We start from the raw sequence: 19,606 nt of genomic DNA, 5'->3' as shown, positions 1-19,606 counted from the left end.
TTTCAGTTTATCCAGGTCCCATCTCCTTAAATTCCCACCTTTTTGCCGTTTCTTCAGTTTTAATCTACAGTTCATAACCAATAGATTGTGGTCAGAATCCACATCTGCCCCTGGAAATGTCTTACAATTTAAAATCTGGTTCCTAAATCTCTGTCTTACCATTATATAATCTATCTGAAACCTTCTAGTATCTCCAGGCATCTTCCATGTATACAACCTTCTTTCATGATTCTTGAACCAAGTGATAGCTATGATTAAGTTATGCTCTGTGTAAAATTCTACCAGGCGGCTTCCTCTTTCATTTCTTAGCCCTAATCCATATTCTCCTACTATGTTTCCTTTCTTTTCCTACTGTTGAACTCCAGTCACCCATCACTATTAAATTTTCATCTCCCTTCACTACCTGAATAATTTCTTTTATCTCATCATACATTTCATCAATTTGTTCATCATCTGCAGAGCTAGTTGGCATATAAACTTGTACTACTGTAGTAGGCTTGGGCTTCATGTCTATCTTGGCCACAATAATGCATTCATTATGCTGTTTGTAGTTGCTTACCTGCACTCCTGTTTTCCTATTCATTATTAAACCTACTCCATTACCCCTATTTGATTTTGTATTTATAACCCTGTATTCACCTGACCAAAAGTCTTGTTCCTCCTGCCATCGAACTTCACTAATTCCCACTATATCTAACTTTAACCTATCCCTTTCCCTTTTTAAATTTTCTAACCTACCTGCCTGATTAAGGGGTCTGACATTCCATGCTCCTATCCGTAGAACGCCAGTTTTCTTTCTCCTGATAACGACATCCTCCTGAGTAATCCCTGCCCAGAGATCCAAATGGGGGACTATTTTACCTCCGGAATATTTTACCCAAGAGGATGCCATCATCATTTAATCATACAGTAAATCTGCATGCCCAGTGTACACATTTTGAAATTCTGGAAGTAGCAGGGATAGAATACAAGATACAAAAGTTACCCACAACTTGTACATAAACCAAACTGCAGTTATAAGAGGTGAGGAATATGAAAGTAGTTGAGAAGGGAGTGGAACAGTGCTGTACCCTATCACCAAGATTATTTAATCCATATATTGATCAGGCTGTGAAAGAAACCAAAGAAAACCATGAAAAGCTAATTAAAGTTCACAGAGACAACATAAAAAATTGAGGCTTGCTGATTACATTGTAATTCTGTCAGAAATTGCAGAGGACTTGGAAGAACAGATGAACAAAGAGGGATTGTAAGATGGTCACCTACAAAAGCAAAACCAATCATGCAATACTCAGATATCACAAACATCCACATTTAAACTTCTTAACAGATGATTTCTCAAATATATGTGCTCTACAATCAACTTGTAAAGCTGATTCTGAAAATTATGTATGTTTTGTTCTATCACATTTGGATGTTTTACAAAATATGATATAGTTGTAATAGGAAAGTTCACAGAAAAACAAAGGCATTGTGTGTGTGTATGTGTGTGTGTGTGTGTGTGTGTGTGTGAGAGAGAGAGAGAGAGAGAGAGAGAGAGAGAGAGTTTGTGTGACAAAATTAGTTTCTTTAGACAGAATATAATTACATGTGGCCACAAACTACAGTGACTAACTTCTAGGATGGAACTGTTTGTCCAGGTGATGACCGTGTGAACCAGAACCCACTTGTGGCCTTGGAGACAATTTTGTTTGTGCGAGAACACAACCGAGTGGCTGACCACTTGTCTGCTGTGAACCCACACTGGGATGATGAGAGGCTGTACCAAGAGGCTCGGAGGATTGTTATTGCTGAGTATCAACACATAGCTTACACGGATTTCCTGCCACGGTTAATAAGTAAGTGTTATTTATAAATGTTATATCTGTCAGAGCAGTATCTACTCTCTCTTCTCCCACTTAATTATTCTAAATGTCCTTTCTTTTTTCCTTTTTCTCTTGATGTTTATGTTACTCATAGTTTAAAATACTCAAATGATCAAAGTTGGATTCACAATTATGTTCACATATGGGTGCAATTAATGCATCACCTTTTGCATGGACACACCCTACACAGGAGGGACTATACCTGAATCTATTTACTTATTTCTTGATGTCCCCTGCATTTATACAGGGATGAATTTGCCATGGATGTGGACCACATCAAGATAATGATTACACATATTTAGATAATTCAGTTACATTTTACAGCTCAATAGACACTACAGTACTAGAAAGAAAATAATAAATGATTATCTTTCCTCTTCAAATAGGACATGTTCAGAACAGTTTGATGGCCATAGTTGTCATCATTTTTGAGGAAATCAATTAAGTGATACTATATACAATAAAAATGTCTGAATGAAAAGAACATGATCTGCATAAAATACTTAAATCAACATTTGACAAATTATTATCTCCACTTTTCAGTAGTGAAATTTTCAAAACAGTTTAGGCATAGATGTTATACTACATGATAATCAGTTCAGAGATTCAACGTAAAATAAAAATAAAAATAAAAATAAAAATAAAAAAACACACACGCACTACATGGTGTTTGAAAGCCTATAACATGATCTACATAAAATTCTTGTATTAACATTTGCAACTATGAAATTATTTAGCTGTATCTTTTCTTTGGTAAGTTCTCATACACAAATTCCTCAACAGAATGGAATAAGTGTTTCAAGATAAATTGGCATAATACATTTTTAAAAGGAATTCGCCATTTTTTAAGTACTTATACTCACTGGTAAGAAGGCTGAAAATGTTTGCAGCAGCATACTTAGCTCCTCTCTCACCCAGAAACAGATTTTTTAAATTATGCTGTGTCTCATTCTTATGTCTGGTGTTCAGTAAGCGAACTGGTGAGTTTTCAGGGACAGTGGTTTTTTTATTTTTTTTTATTTTTTTATTTTATTTTATTTTATTTTTTTTTTTTATAGACAACTCGCTAGAGGAAAAATATGTTGAAAAACAGTAGAAAATATTATTGAATGTATTCTTAAATGATATCCAATTTTTTCACTAAGTCTTTTTCTGGATAACTGTTTCTGAAAGAAACAGCAGTGAAATAGCTACAGACACAGTTGCAACAATCATTGCAGAAACAAAACAACAGCAGTTTGGACAATACAAAGAGAAACAGTCATGATAGATTTAGAATGTTTCTTCAAAACATATCAAATTTTTAAAAAAGAAAAATATGCTTCTCATAATAATACTGGTTATTGAAAAACCTACAGAAATTTCCACTGATGTGGTAACCATAAGAAAACATCATTTGGATGTCAAATCAGTCAAACAGACACTCCTAGGTATGTACAAGTTAGTATCACTTTATTGTAGAAATGTAATGAGAAATGGGTAAGAGTCAATATACACTGAGGTGACAAAAGTCACGGGCTAGTGATATGCACATATACAGATGGCAGTAGTATGAAATAGACAAGGTATAAAATGGCAGCACAGTGGTGGAACTGACATTTGTACTCAGGTGATTCAAGGGAAAGGTTTCTGTTGAGATCATGGCCACACAACAGCAATTATCAGATTTAGAATGTGGAATAGCAGTTGAAGCTAGATGCATTGGACATTCCATTTTGGAAATCACTAGAGACTTAAATATCCTGAGATCTACAGTGTGCTGAGAACACCAAATTTCATGCATTACCTCTCGCCACAGACAGTGCCATGGCCAATGGCCTTAACTTAACAATGAGAGCAGTGGTGTTTGTGTAGAGTTGTCAGTGCTAATAGACAATTAATGCTGTATGAAATACCTGCAGAATTCAATGTGGGATGTACAATGAATGTATATGTTAGGACAGTGTGGTGAAATTTGACAACCAACACGAGTGCCTTTGCTGACAGCACAACTTCGCCTGCAGCACCTCTCCTGAGCTTATGACCATATCTATTGGATCCTATATGACTGGAAAACAGTTGCCTGGTCAGATGAGTCCTGATTTCCGTTGGTAAGTGCTGATGGTAGGGTTCAAGTCTGGCACAGACACCACAAAGCCATAGACCTAAGTTGCCAACAGAGCACTGGTGCAAGCTGGTGGTAGCTGTGTTTACATGGAATGGACTGGGTCCTCTGGTCCAAGTGAACTGATGATTGACTGGAAATGGTTATGTTCAGGTAACTGGAGACCTTCTGTAGCCATTCATGAACATCATGTTTATAAACAAAAATGGAATTTTTATGGATCACAGTGTGACATGTCACTGGGTCATAGTTGTTCATGATTGGTTTGAGGAACATTCTGGACAGTTTGAGTAAACGATTTGGTCACCCAGATCACCTGACATGAATCCCATCGAACATTTATGGGACATAATTGAGAGGTCAGGTTTTGCACAAAATCCTGCACAGGCAACACTTCCGCATTTATGAACAGCTATAGAGGCAGAAGTCTCAATATTTCTGCAGGGGACTTTCCACAGCATTGTAAGTCCATGCCATGTCCAGATGCTGTGCTATGCAATACAAACAGGAGGTCCAACATGATGTTAAAAGGTACCCCATAACTTTTGTCACCTCAGCGTATAAAAATATGTAATAAAGCACTAGGCCATAGATCAGTGAGTACTGAGTTGAACAGGTCCTTGAGTGCTGTCCTTCAGTAACAGACTGGTTAACACACAAGACAGCAGTTCTGACTGTCTATAATCACTGGCAGGAAACATCTTAAACATCTAAATACCCGTGAAGTAATGTACGGAGATTTCAATACTGACTTCATCTCAGATAGTCCTGATGTCCATCTTCATTTTGACCTCACAGGACTGAAGGATATGGTACTTCAATGATTTTTAACTCTGTCTCTCTTTAATGAAATAGATATGAGCCCCATAATAAATGGTTCGTCTGATAGTGATGGTCAAATGGCAGCAATAAAGCATCCCCATCTATCATGTTTAACTAAAAAAGTAAAAATAAAATGTCAGAGAATGGTACAAGTTGACTCAGTTACACTTTTGAGATAAAATTAACAAGGTGAGTAATGGGAAGTAGTACACCTATGACATACAGTCAATGACAAATTTAATTTTTTTCTGTAAAATATTCTTACATCTTTATTGCACTTTTATTTTACAAAAAAAAAGCAAATTACTGCAGAAGCTAAGAAAAATGACAAGAAACATCTGGAACAAAAGTAACTTATATTAGCAAGAGAGATCTTTATTAAATGCAGAGGGATAGGTCTAATGAATATTTCATAATAGGCCACACAGAGTGACCGTGCTGTTTGAGGTGCCACATCACATATTGCGCAGACCCTCCTGCCGGAGGTTCGAGTCCTCCCTCGAGCATGGGTGTGTGTGTTGTTCTTAGCGTAAGTTAGTTTTAATAGTGTGTAAGTCTAGGGACTGATGACCTCAGCAGTTTGGTCCCTTAGAAATTCGCACACTTTGAACATTTGAACTTCAAAACACACCACAAACAATATAGCAAAATTCTTCAGTATTTAATCAAAAAGACAAAAGTCATGTACTACACACAAAAAATACCAAATTCCAAAACCAAAGAAAAAATTGAAAATTTCAGATATAGTATATAATGGTAAGATAGAGATTTTGAAAGTATATTTTAAACTACAAAACATTTCCATGGGCAGATATGGACTCCAGACGTAAGTTATTGGTTATGAACTGCAGGTTAAACTGAAAAAACTGCAGAAATTCAGGAGGCAGGAACTGGATAAATTGAAAGAAAGAGGTTTCTAAGAGCTTCAGAGGGAGCATTAGGCAACATTTGGCTGAAATAGTGGAAAAGAGTATAATAGAAGATGAATGGGTAACTTTAAGTGATGAAATAGTGAACATGGCACAGGATCAAATAAGTAAAAAGGTGAGGCATTGTAGAGATGTTTGGATAACAAATGAGATATTGAATTCAATTGAAGACTGGGGAAAATATGAAAATTCAGTAAATGAAGCAGGTGAAATGAAATACAGATGTCAAAAAAATTAGATTTACGGAGTGCGCTAAATGACTAAACAGGAATGGCTAGAAGACAAATGGAAGACTGTAGAAATTTGCATAACTAGGGGAATGATAAATGCCACCTGTAAGAAAATTGAAGAGACCTTTGGAGAAAAGAGAAACAGCTGTACGAATATCATGGATTCGTACGGCAAGCCGAGTGGTAAGCAAAGAAGGGCAAGCTGAAAGGTGTAAGGAAATGAACCTGAAAGCAATATTGTAGAAAGGAGAGAACAAATAAATGAATATGAGGTGGGTGACATGATTCTGTGGAAAGACTCACCAAACAGCACTAGCATTGAGTCATCAACAGACACACAAAAGGGAACTAAAACTCTGTTAGATTTTGGAAGAATTCCTTTGGAGAATTATAGTACAAACACACACCCAAAGATCACACACAGAGAAACACACACTTGCATGGGCTTATGTTGCGATAGGGGGGGAGGGGGGGGGGGGGTGGTTAGAGCAGAGACAGAAGTTGAAAGAAGCAGAGGGAGGGGCTGGAGGTGGGTAGATAGCATCTTGGAGAGAAACAGCAGGTATGCAGGACACAAAAGCAAGAGGGAGGGGTGGCAAGTGCAGAGGCTAGGCACGAGACACATGGGTACCACAGGGGAAGGGGTGCAGTACTTGAAGATGGCATATGGCATGGAGGCATGGATTAGGAGAAGGTGACAGTGACAGCACAGAGGAAGGAGAAGGGAAAACTCTTTGGTAAAGGGTATGGAGACAGTGGGTTAGTGGATATTAAGGCTAGGAGGATTATGGGAGTGAAGGATGTGTTGCAATTATAACTCCCTGCTACATAGTTCAGAAAGTCTGGTGCTGGAGGGGATGATCCAGATGGCATGAGTACTCGTGGTGTACTCAGCATGGCATTTTGCCACAGCATGGTCAACTTTGTTCTCAGCCACAGTTTGGCGGTGGCCATTCCGGTTGACAGTGGGTTGGTGGACGTGCCCACATGAAATCCTTTGCTGTGATTGCAGTGGGGCTGGTACATGGCTGCTTTCATAGGAGGCCCTGTCTCTGATGGGAGGATAAGCCTATGACAGGACTGTAATAAGGTTTCCTGGGTGGTTGAAATGGGCAGGTCTTGCACTAGGATCTCCTCCACAGATATGAACCATGTGGCAAGAATATGAGAGTGTGAGTCACATAGCAATGGACTAGGATGTTGTGTATGTTTAGTGGGTAACAGAATACCACTTTTTGAGAGGGGAGGATCTCGGCTAGGTTGCAGATATGCCGACCTTAGGTGGCCAGTCCATAAGGGAGCAATTTGTTGCTGTGGATTGCTCCCACACAGCCCCTTTGTCTATCCTGTCACCCAGTCCCACCCATGCTTTGACATCATCTTTATCGTGCACTACACCTCACCAGTTCCAGCACCCATCTGTTACATGCAGAGCCTGTGCACCTGCCACCTCTCCCTCCCACATTCCCGTGCTGCATGCCTACTGTCCCCCTCCAGGCTGCTAGTTACCCAGCCCCAATCCCTCCTCCTGGTTCCCTCCTCTTTCTCCCTCTACTGTTTCCAGCTGGCACAGTGTAGGTGCACAGGTGTGTGTGTGTGTGTGTGTGTGTGTGTGTGTGTGTGTGTGTGTGTGTGTGTGTGTGTCCTCTAACTAATGAAAGGATTTCTTCCAAAAACTAGCAAAGTTTTGTCCTCTATTGTGTGTGTCTTTTGATAGCTCAATGCCTCTGCTGTATGATGAGTGGTTTCTCTTTACCCCTACATTATTTACACCTGTAAGAATTTTTCTTACATATTTCCACTATAGAAGAACTTAACAGAGCACTGAAACACACCAAGAAAAATGGTGTAGACAACATTCATGCAAAGTTACTAGGATTCCGGAAGAATCAGCCACAATGAAACTACTCCATTTTGTGTACAAGATACATGAGATGGGCAAAATAAACATTGACTACATGAAGAATGTAATAATTCTAGTTCTAAAGAAAGCAGGTGCTGGCAGGTGATAATATTATCAATCCATCAGTTTGATAAGTGATGGTTACAAAATACCGACACACATTATTTACAGAAAAATGGAAAAAACTGATAGAAGCTGACCTCAAGGAAGATCACTTTAGGTTATGGAGAAATGTAGTAACACATGAGGCAATACTGATACTATTATTTATATTAGGAAATAGGTTGAAGAAACTTTCATTAATTATAGATTATGGCAATGTTGGCTGGAATATCTTCTTTGAAATTTTGATGGTAGAAGGGATAAAACACAGAGACCAAAAGTTTATTTGCAATTTGTGTGGAAACCAAACTGCTGTTATAAAAGTCAAAGGACATGAAAGGCAAATAGTAGTTCAGAAGGGGATCAGACAGGGTTGAAGCCTATCCCTGATATTATTCAACCTATACATTGAGCTAGCAGTAAAGAAAACCAAGAAGATGTTTGGAAAAATCATTTAACATTCCTGAAGAAGAAATAAAAATTCTGAGATGTGTCAGTGTCTCTGAAATTTCATCAGAGATGGCAAAGAACTTGTAAGAGCAGTTTAATGGAATGGGTAGTGCCTTGAATAGAGGTTTTAAGATGAGCATCCACAGAAGTAAGATAAGGGTAATGGAATACATTCAAATTATATCAGGCAGTACTGAGGGAATTTGGCTAGGAAATGAGACACAAAAAGCAGTAGATGAGGTATATTATTTGTGCAGGAAAATAACTGACAATCGTCAAAGAGAGTGGATACAAAAATCTGACTGGCTATAGCAAGAAAAAATTTGCAAAAAGGAAAATAATAATTTATTAACATGGAACATAAATTTAGATGTTAGGAAGAAGTCATTTCTGAAGGTATTTATGTGGAGTATAGCCTTTTGCAGAGGTGATATTTGGATCATAAACAGTTCATAAAAGAATAGAAAAGAAGTTTTAGAAAGATGGCACAACAAAAGAATGTTGAAGATTAGATGGGTAGTTCAAGTAACTAATGAGAAGACACTGATTTGACTGGGAAAAAAAGAAATTTGTGGCATAACTTGATTAAAGGAAGGGATCAGTTAATAGGACACATTCTGAGTCATCATGGATTTTTCAGTTTGATAATGAAATACGTGGAATAAAAATTGTAGAGCAATACAAAATGATGAATGCAGTAAGCAGGTCCAAATGGATGTAGGTTGCAGTAGCTGTTCAGTGATGGAGAGAGCTTTACGGGATAGACTAACAGGGGAAGCTACATGCAACCAATCTACATACTACAGATGACAAAAGATTGATACTGAATGATTCTTCCAAACAGTCACTGAAAACACAGGGACAAAATGATCCATCAAAGGTAGATCCATTAGATTTACTTAGACTGGTATTACAGACTCCAACACCAGGCAGGTTTTGTGAAATCATGTGTTAGAGATACCATAAAAATCATTAGGTCATTGAAAAGCAATCCATTTTCTGGCTATGGCAGTATTTCAGTCTAAGCACTACACTTCAGTGCTTGCTTGGTAGGGCCATCTTTGAGTTGCCTTTGCAGCTAGTTCATGAGCCAAGGTATTTCCTGAAAGACTGAAGCAATCAATAGTAACATCAATTTATAAAAGTGTAGTTAATCAACTTTATCCTACCCATATTCTCAACATTTCTGAGAAGGTAGCTGATGATAGAATACTGCACTATCTTTCTGAAAATAATCTTTAAAAACGTTCAGTTTGTTTGCTGTAGAGGAGTCTCAAATGAGGAATCAGTGTATCATCTCATCAAGTCAGCTATACTAGAACAATTATCCACTTTGATTTATCTTTGATTCTGCAAAATTCTTGATGTAGATCATTTTACTAGGAAAAATAGAATGGTATGTCATTAAAGATCTTCCCTTTGCATTTATGGATGCTTATTTAACAACTGAAAACAGAGGGTCACATAAGCAAATGATTTACCAAAAATTGAATAAATTCAGAATATGGAAACATGAAATATGGTGAGACTCAAGGTTCAGTGATAGACCTGCTCTTGTTTTTAGTCTACATAAATGAACTGTAGGGAGAATGTAGAACTCTTCAAAAACTGCCATATTTGCTGATGATGCAAATATACTGATAAAGGACCCAGTCAGAAGTTGACCAGACACAGCCACAAGAATAATGGTATGGGATTGTACCTAGTTCACAGTCTAAAGTTTAACCCTTAATCTTAGCCAAACCCATATTAAAACTGTTCCAAACTAATCAGAAATGTCATTCAGGTATCAGAAGTATAGATAAGTTGGTGTACTATGTCATTATGAAATATTTAAGAATAAAAGAGATGACTTGCCAAAAGGCAGAAGCACTGTGTCAATAGGTACACAAACAAAAGGCACCGAGCTTGGTTAGCTTTCAGAAAGCATTCCTTTTTCAAGTTTGCAGGAAAAACATGATTTTAAAAACACACACACACACACACACACACACACACACACACACACACACACATACGCATGCGCATGCATACACAAACTTGCATGCACACACCAGTGTGTGATTGCGTGCTTTTCCCTATAAGCTCGAAAAAAAGAAGTGCATTCTGGAAGCTAGCTGAATTCTGTAACTTTTGTCTGTGTATCTGTCGAAGATGCAGGACTCCTGCCTTTTGGCGAGTTTTCTTCTTTACTCCTAAATAATTCATAATTCTCAGCCAGACCTTTCCATACGTTACTGTACCAAATCATTATGTATACAAGAGCTGTTGTACAATAAACAAGCCTAGGCATCAGTACACAATGAAATTAACTGCATTCTTTACAATAGCTTTGAGTGAAGAATACAAATGAAGATCAAACCTTTATTGAGAAACTGAGATTTATGGTGTTTTTTAATGTGTATCTAATACTTACATCACAAAAGAAGCAACATTTATGGAAGCACTGTAAATATTTATTTATTATCAATAGGTACACGAATTTTTTCAAGTTTTTTTTTTTAATATTGTTCCACAAGCTGTAGTCAAGTGAATCATCAAGGAGATAAACATATTATTAAACATTATCCAACAACTTTAGACAGTAAATATTAAATGTCAAGAAGATTTTCAACACTTTGAAGAAAATCAAAATTGTTCTCAAGCAAAATTCAACCAAAATATGCATGCTGAAAGTAATACATGAGTTTTGCATGCACTAAAACATTATCAAATAATCTCAGGGTGTGACAAGAATGGTTTGAGAATGAGGTGACAGAGTTGGCAGTGGCCATGGTCTACCAAATTTAACAATGATTGAGAACCTGTAACTTGAAATAAGCAGTTTTCATATTACACAACCAGACACACTGTAGCAGTCATCACACAGCATCTAGGAACTGCAAGGTCACGTAGAAGACACATAGCAGCAGTAGACAGAGTGTGTGTGATATTGATAGATGATGGGATGCAGTTGATGCTTCACAACAAACTTCCTAGTAGTGTCCACTGTATTAAAATCTGGAAGGTGCTGTACCTTTAAGATATGATATCCTGTGAAGTGATGTCTTATCTACAGTTGATTTTGTCAGTTGACAAAGTGAACTGGTTAAGTGACCACCCAGCTATAAATTGTTTTGTAAAATAATATTCCATTTAGAAAGAAAACTTGTTCAGGGAATTTACTACATTACAAAACATACAAGGAAAACCTTTTGATTTATTATTAGTAATGTTTGACATTATCAATTGCAACTTTTTTTCTTTATGAGTCATTATGAGACTGTTATAACAGTTATTTAAAGAGGAATATTTCTTTAGAGGCAATTATTCAAGTGATTGCATAACATTCAACAGAACTGAAACAGGTAATTTTGAATCAGTCAACATAAATGGATGAAAAAGTTCCGCGAATGAATACAACAATACTGGGTTTAGGTTTCCATTTAAATGGAAGGATGGACATACTAGAAAAAAGAATGGACTTAGTATTTAAGCTATAGACTACAAGATCATCTAGAATTAGTGGAAGAAAGACTGGAGAGCAATTTGAACATTTACAAATAGTTAAATTGATACAATATAGTTTAGTGAAAAAGGGGGAGCTTTAGAAAATGAACTTTTAGGCACCAAAAACAATTAAGAATGAGTCACAAATAATTCTTTAATTAGAAACAATATGCAACCATGGTTGGAAAAATTAGAAGCTACCATTGGACCATCAAGCAGTGGGGAAACAGATAGAAACTGATATTTATTAGATACATTACTGTCTTCACTAACTACTTTGAAAGTAGATACAGGATCCACATTAAACAGAAAGAGGGAGAAAATGTATAATACACAAAACTTATCAAATAATAATCATGTAAACTGTGGATGCACAAGAAGACACATACAAAAAGAATTAGAGGATTAGCTAAATATAAGTTACAACAGCTGCAATGCTGTATGTTGCAAAGGAATAAATCACAGATTTCCAACTTTCACTCTATCAGGAAATGTAAACTGTTATTGTTTCTTGGGGCATTTAAGCAGATGTTGCTAGAGGTATGGTGAGACCAAAAGAAAACCATTTTGTTCTAAGCCACTTTAACTAGGATGCAGAGTAACAGGGTATGCTACAATTAGGAGATTTCACAAATTACAATTATTTTGAGGCAATGTTTAAATCCATGCACTGGAGTGAATGAGCACAGAAGAAATAATAATCAGAATTACTTTGTTCTAAGATATACTATAATAATATCTGGAGTGGCTATATGGATTATGCTGAATGGCATTTAAAGCAAAATATTTAGAATACCCAATCAGAGAAGAACGTTTATTAGAAGCTGTTACTGGTAGACAACTTTGGACAGTAAAGGAGAAGCTCCTTGGCAACAGTTAGGAAATGATGATAAAATTATTAGAATATTTTGAACAAATACACACAGCGGACAAATTACCTCACAGATGGTAAAATGGAAATAGGTCTAGTTATGAGTGACCAAGCAAAACATAAGACAGCTCTAACCACAATACAGAAAGAGAAAATAGGACCAGGAATTTAACAAGACAGGATACAAATGGAAAAATAATACACAAAATAAATAATATTCAAATAAAACATTACACAATCGCAACTGCAACACAAGGGAAAACTCCAAGGCTTTTTGGGTACAGCTCAGTCCCTAGCAAGTAGATATGAATCATATAATTGTAAAATATTATGAAACTTTATGGTTCCTGATACCTTTTCAAGCCTCAAATACCTGTGGTGCATATATGCAGACTGAGATGACAATTGAAAATTTGTACCAAGGCTGTGATTCAAACCCATTAGGCAGACTGAAGTGGGAAGTATGATAGGGCAGTCCATGCAGTTGTGCAAAGCCACTGTATCAGGGTGGCATCATGGTTAACATTTCTGACTAGTGAACACAAGACGTGGGTTTGAATCCCCACCTTCATTTGTCGCTTCAGATCGCATATATACATGCAATAGTGATTCTATGTTGCTAAGATTTCAAACTAATGTTAATGTAATTGAAGAATTGTTGGAGGAAAGAGAAGGAGTGATGAAAAAATATTTTAAACCTACAGTGAGTAGTCATATAGATGTACCACAGCTGGACCTTTCTTTTATTTTGATCACTGGTTCTTTGGTGCATAGAATGAAAAGCAGGAGTGAAAGATTACAGGGATGTAGTCTTATACCCTTTCTAATCAGAACACTTTGTCCTTTGTTTCCCATTCTTATTTTTGTCTTTTTGTTTGTGTTCATACTGTATGTCATGTGTCCTACCTGTAACTTACAACTATTTTTCTGAGAATTTTTAACATCTTCCACTGTTTTACAGTATCCAACACTTTTTTTTTAGTTTGACAATTTCTACGAGGATGCCTACATTTTTCTTAAGTCTTGGCTCCATTATCACACACAACATCAGAACTGCCTCTTCTGGTGCCTTTTTTCCTTTCCTAAAGCCAAACTTATCTTCATCTAATATATCCTCACCTTTCTTTTTGATTCCATTTCATTATATTCTTATCACCAACTGGGATACATGAGCTTTTGAGCTGATTGTACAACATTTCTGACATTTATCAGCCCTTAATATCTTTGGTAATGTGAGTTTCATGTTCTTCTGAAAGGCCTCTGTGATGTCTCCAGCCTCATAGATTCTACTAACCAACTTGAAAAGCCCAAAAATATTTTCGAATTTCTGGGGAAATGTTATCTATGCCTTTCACCTTATTTGAATGCAAGGCTTCCAAAGCTCTGTTATACTCTCACTCTGATATTGGATTCCCTTTATCTTCCATACTGACTCCAATTTCTTCTTCTATCATGTCATCAGACAGCTCCTCTCTCTTGTAGAGACCTTCAGTGTGCTCTTTACACCTATCCACTCTCTCCTCTGCATTTAACAATGATATTATTCTTCCATACTTAATGTTGACACCTTTGTTTTTAATTTCACCAAAGATTATTTTCAATTATCTATAAGTTGAATCAGTGCGTCTGAAAACCATTTACGTTTCAATTTCTTCACACTTTTTTTTCAGCCATTTTGTCTTTGCTTCCCTGCTGACAATTTTTGTGCTTCCTCCTTTCACTGAACAGTTGAAGAATTTCTTCTATTACCTAAGATTTCTTTGCAGTTACCTTCCTGGTATCTATATCTGTCTCTCCAACTTCTGTGATTGCCCTTTATAGTGATGTCTATTCCTCTTTAACTGAACTGCGTGTTGTGGTTATCATTACCACAGTATTTACAGCCTCATCAATCCGTATAAAGCACCACAATAGATGTATATTAGTGTGAAGTGAGAAGGAACGTTGCCAGAATGCATTGACCATTCTTACGTGGACTTACATGATGGTATTAAAACTAAACTCTTCCTGAACAGGAAATGAAGGCCGAATGGTACTGACCGACCGCCGTGTCATCCTCAGCCCCCAGGTGTCACGGGGTGCGGATACGGAGGGGCATCTGATCAGCACACCACTCTCCCGGTCGTATGCCAGTTTACGGTAGTAGAGCCACTACTTCTCAATTGAGTAGCTCCTCAGTTTGCCTCACATGGGCTGAGTGCACCCTGCTTGCCAACAGCACTCAGCAGACCGGATGGTCACCCATCCAAGTACAGGCCCAGCCCAATAGTGCTTAACTTCGGTGATCTGACAGGAACCGGTATTACCACTGCAGCAAGGTGGTTGGCTTAGATAATGGAACAGGGTGCTATTTTGTGTACAAAATGATCAGCTCTACATCCCAAAACTAGTAATTTGCACAACAGTCATTATTGGTATTTTAAGACCACTGACTGTGCCATATTTTCAGAGTCTCCGTGATGTTATCTTTCAAAAAGGTAATGTGAGACTGCATTTAGACTGTGCTGTCCTGACCATCCTTAATATAAATGGTGACCACCCATTCCTCTAACCAGTACATTCTCTAGACCTGCTCAACCAGACACTATGGTTAGGACCTCTGGCATAGAATTGATTCAGCACCGAATGATGTGTCTGTAGGAATTTCAGTGCAGGGTGCATGCAGAATGAAATAGGATGCTGGTTATTGCAGAAGACATGAATTTATTACTAATGTTGGTCAATAGACAAGGAATGTATTCACACAATACGATCATTTGTAGCAAACTCTGAGCAACTAGCCACAAAGATATTCCTACCTCTGGGAGGGCTGAACTCATATTGCTGCCAAAGAGTTTTATTTATGCAATATTTCATGTCATCATTGGTGAGGCCCCCACTAAGCACCCCCACTGCCACACTGTCGGGAGGAGGACAACAGAGGTCCCGGGCGCCCACGTGTTCTGCGCACACTTGCAAGTGATCGGGAACGCAGTGACCAGCTGCGAGGCAGGACACAAAGACACAGCTGGACCATCTCACAAGGAAGAAGCACAGTGATGGTGCTTGCCATGCCTTCTTTAGTCCCAGTGATGCTGGCTATGGTAGAATGGGAGGGGTCATCAGATACAGCTTTACTGAGACAGCCAGTCAGTGTCGAAGTTCTCGATTTCTGACATCGAAAGGGTCGCTTATGGTGATGATGGATGAGATGTTCATTGGCTTCTCTCTCTTCCTGTGTGTTGACTTCTGTACAAGTGTCTGTGCTAAGTGTATCTTTTACACAATATACAAATATGGATGGCCTGGCATGGTGTTAACCTTAGCAATACCAATGCATTTTCCATAACAAGTACTGACAAGGGAACAGGGGGGGTTATTACTTAGGACCCACAAAAAAGTAAATAAAAGCAGATTCCACAAACTGTTGTTAACTTTAATTGACAATGTATTTTTTTAAAATAGGAATTGATTTATAAGTAAGGTCAAGAACCTGAAAGTATCTTTTAGTATATCCTTAGCATTACCAAGGCATTTTCTGTAATGTGTGTAGTCAGTGGAGTGGTACTTCATGACCATCATAAAAAAACTTAAAAAAATTCAAATTTCATTAATTGTCATTGACTTTTATTCATAACAAACTTTCTGAGGATACATATAAGAAGTGTTCTGAACCTGAAAGTATGAATATGACATTTGTTGTGAAAAGTCACATTCACTACTAACACTTAAATTTTTGGGTTAAAGTTTTCTGTAAATTTGAAGTCAATTATGAATCTGTTACATAAAGTCACTGAAAACAATAAATATTTTTTCAAAAATTTTAAAATATGTATTGTATGATTAATTTTGTGCACTGTCATGTCTGATGACTATTTATAGATCACACGTTTCACCTGTTGATATCACAGTTGTGCTGTCTCCTTCATGCCAGGAATTTGTAGACAGTAGTGCTGTTCCTGCTTCAACTGCCTCAGATAATATTGTGCAGCAACCAGTTCTCTGCTAAAGAAACATACCCAAGCTTGCAGGCCTTAATTCTCATTGTGTAGCTTGCTTGACCTTCTGCTTTTTTCTTCTTCATAACTCTTTGTCATCACTTGTAGTTCTGACTCCAAAACCTGACTGTCATTAAATAGTTCCAAGTGTATGCCATAAATAGGGATTAAAAGTGGTTGTACTGGAATAGTATTCTCTGGAGCTGCACGTGAGTGTTCTGGTGGAATTTCCCCGAGGATCCCTGCTGATTTGCCTCAGGATCCTTGGTGTTGAGTCAAGTGAGAGGTGAAATTGGCAGAGAAAATTCACACTTGAGATCAGTTTGTGAATTTCTGTGATCACAAACTGCCTTATAATGCAAGGTTAGGTGCACAGTGCATGTGACAGTTCCAAATTGCATGATATGAATGTCGATTAGTGTGAGCATCTGGATGACAGCCATAAAACATTCCATTTGTGGAATGACACTCACTCCAGAGGCAGTGTCTATAAGGAAGTATTTATTTCTTGCATCATTGTACCACCACCACCTCTTGTATTACCTCACCATGATATTATTGCACATGGTCTCCAGTGGCTATTACTGGAAACATGCAATGACTTTACAGTAAACAAGTACCATGGTGAAAAAGGAAAACACATGGTGCTGTGAATGATTTCAAGACAGTTGTGCATATACTATCAAGTGCTTCAGCATTTACTCATGAAATATGATGACAAAAACTCACGACGGAAGCACCCTCACTCCCAGGTGCAACAATGCTGTGGTCGAGTAATAGATGGGGAAAGTGGTTTTGGCCCACTGCTCGAGCTGTAGGTGGTTTTGTTGTGCATTTGGGTGGTTGTGCAGCACAGAGCTGTCAGGTGCTCAGTCGGCGATACGTGAGCGGAACCGGCACAGCAACGGCTGTGCCCCCTCACTCCCGTGAGGTATGTTATTGTTGACTGTTGGTGGGGTAATCGTTGCCAGCTGAAGTTATCACGCCCCCAAAGTGATTGCTTGTGATGCTCTCAGGAGTGTATGGATACGCTCAGGTCTCAGCGTCTCCTTGTGGCTGTGACTGACATGATGTGCCAGGAATATTTTCTACACATTATGTTAGCTTCAAGAGTATATTGTTTGGATTATTGTTAGTGCCTACTATCAGGTTGGAACTCAAAAATAACTAAGAGGTACAGTAATAGGAATATTCATACAAATTCCAAACTTATTAAAATACACATTAATGAAACACTGTTCAGTAATCAAGGAGAGTCCTAACAAGTAACTGAACAAAGTAATTAAATGTGGCACAAAGCACTGTCCATATTTACACAAAATGTCACAGTTCACAGTCAATGTTGTCTTGCATTAGTCTATTGGATGAGAGTACAATGCAATGACCCACTTAATCCACTTATTACATAAGAGTCACAATGTTCAACAACACCTCATTCATGTGAGAATGATGGGTGATGCTTCCTACCGATCACATCACAGTTGAGTCACTACTTTTGTCTGTAGATTTGAGTTACAGAAATCACCTGAAAGTTTTAGGCATCCATATTAATGATTTTTTATGAGTATTACAGGTATTTTCATAAACAATATGCACATATCTGTAGTGAGAGCAAAAACTGGGAGCATAGGTGTTACATGTGTGTTAACATGATCAGGATTATGTGGTGACTCTCTCTTTGAGTGACGTTCAGCTGTTTATAAGCTGGCATATGAATAAATTGTTGTTTTGGATGTTATTCAGTCATTTCATAAATAGCTACTTACAATATTGCTATTCAGGATGTGCTATAGGCATTGATAAATTTTTTCTAGAAACTAAGAAAAGTTTATGGAATCACTTTATGCCTCTGCGGTGAGATTACCTGGCTCCTGAGTTCTGGTGCCATATTAATTATTTTATGTAATGATAAATTATTTAAAATCTTAATTAGTGTCTTAATTAATTAGTAAGATAGACCACCAAAAGTGTGTTGTTAAACTCCAAAATCTAACAAGCCAGAAGATAAAATCGGTAATAGAAATTATAACAATATGGTATTTTCAGTGTCAATTATCTCAAATGTTAATTACTTTCATGCAAAATTAAATATAATACTGTGAAGTTGGGATGCCAGTTTTTATAATGAATGGTCTTACTCCTTTTGCAAATATGTTTTAGCTGATATCATGTAGGCAAAGTTGTATGATAGTACGAAGTTCCATTACCAATAATTTCTTATTAATATGCCTTAAGTGAAAACTGGTTATATTGTTGGACTCAGTACGCTGAAAGCAAATTACTGTGTAATTAATTTTGGTGGATCAAATTCTAATTCAGCTTTTCAAGCATTTCGATACACGCCATATATGTACAGTACACATAACAGTATGATAATTAGTACAATTACTGAGAAGAAAAATTATTAATAAGCAGAGATGAAAACGCTGCAAGTGGAGTTATTCCAATTTCACTAATTATGTGGATGTAATCACCTATGCCACTTACTAGGGCCACAAATTCAGACGTATCCTTGCCAATTCCAGAACTGGATAGTACGAATTCTATGGCTGCGAACCCTGTTGGTGAGTGTTTAGTTTGAAGGTTGGCAGTTTAAGTTGAGAACATTATTGTATATGTGCTCCACAGAAGTCCTGTTGGGGATGTGCTGGAACATTTGGTATAAGGTTGACGGTGGACAAGATCCCACAGACTGAGCATGGCGCAGGTGGAAAACTGAGAGCCTTCTCACATTGTGTAGCCAGCTGGGCCTTGCACTAAATTATGAACAGATTTGTCTTGATCATTCCTGACACAGATGCACCTGTAAAAGGACATGAGATGTCATCACAGACACATGAACTGGTTGTCCAGATACTCTATTG

The 19,606-nt window shown here is 37.6% G+C and overlaps 1 protein-coding gene across 1 annotated transcript in view; it reads left to right on the top strand.

The window, feature by feature from the left end:
* Positions 1 to 19,606, top strand: part of LOC126425093 (peroxidase-like) — a 136,826-nt gene that overhangs the window by 89,420 nt on the left and 27,800 nt on the right. Inside the window, exon 8 of the mRNA XM_050088011.1 lies at positions 1,641 to 1,838. Within this exon, the coding sequence (XP_049943968.1) occupies positions 1,641 to 1,838 (198 nt within the window). The remainder of the gene's footprint in view (positions 1 to 1,640; positions 1,839 to 19,606) is intronic.

Source organism: Schistocerca serialis, chromosome 10 (genome assembly GCF_023864345.2).
Source record: "Schistocerca serialis cubense isolate TAMUIC-IGC-003099 chromosome 10, iqSchSeri2.2, whole genome shotgun sequence".
NCBI classification, from domain to species: Eukaryota; Metazoa; Arthropoda; class Insecta; order Orthoptera; family Acrididae; genus Schistocerca; species Schistocerca serialis.
This window is presented reverse-complemented; position numbering and strand designations above follow the sequence as displayed.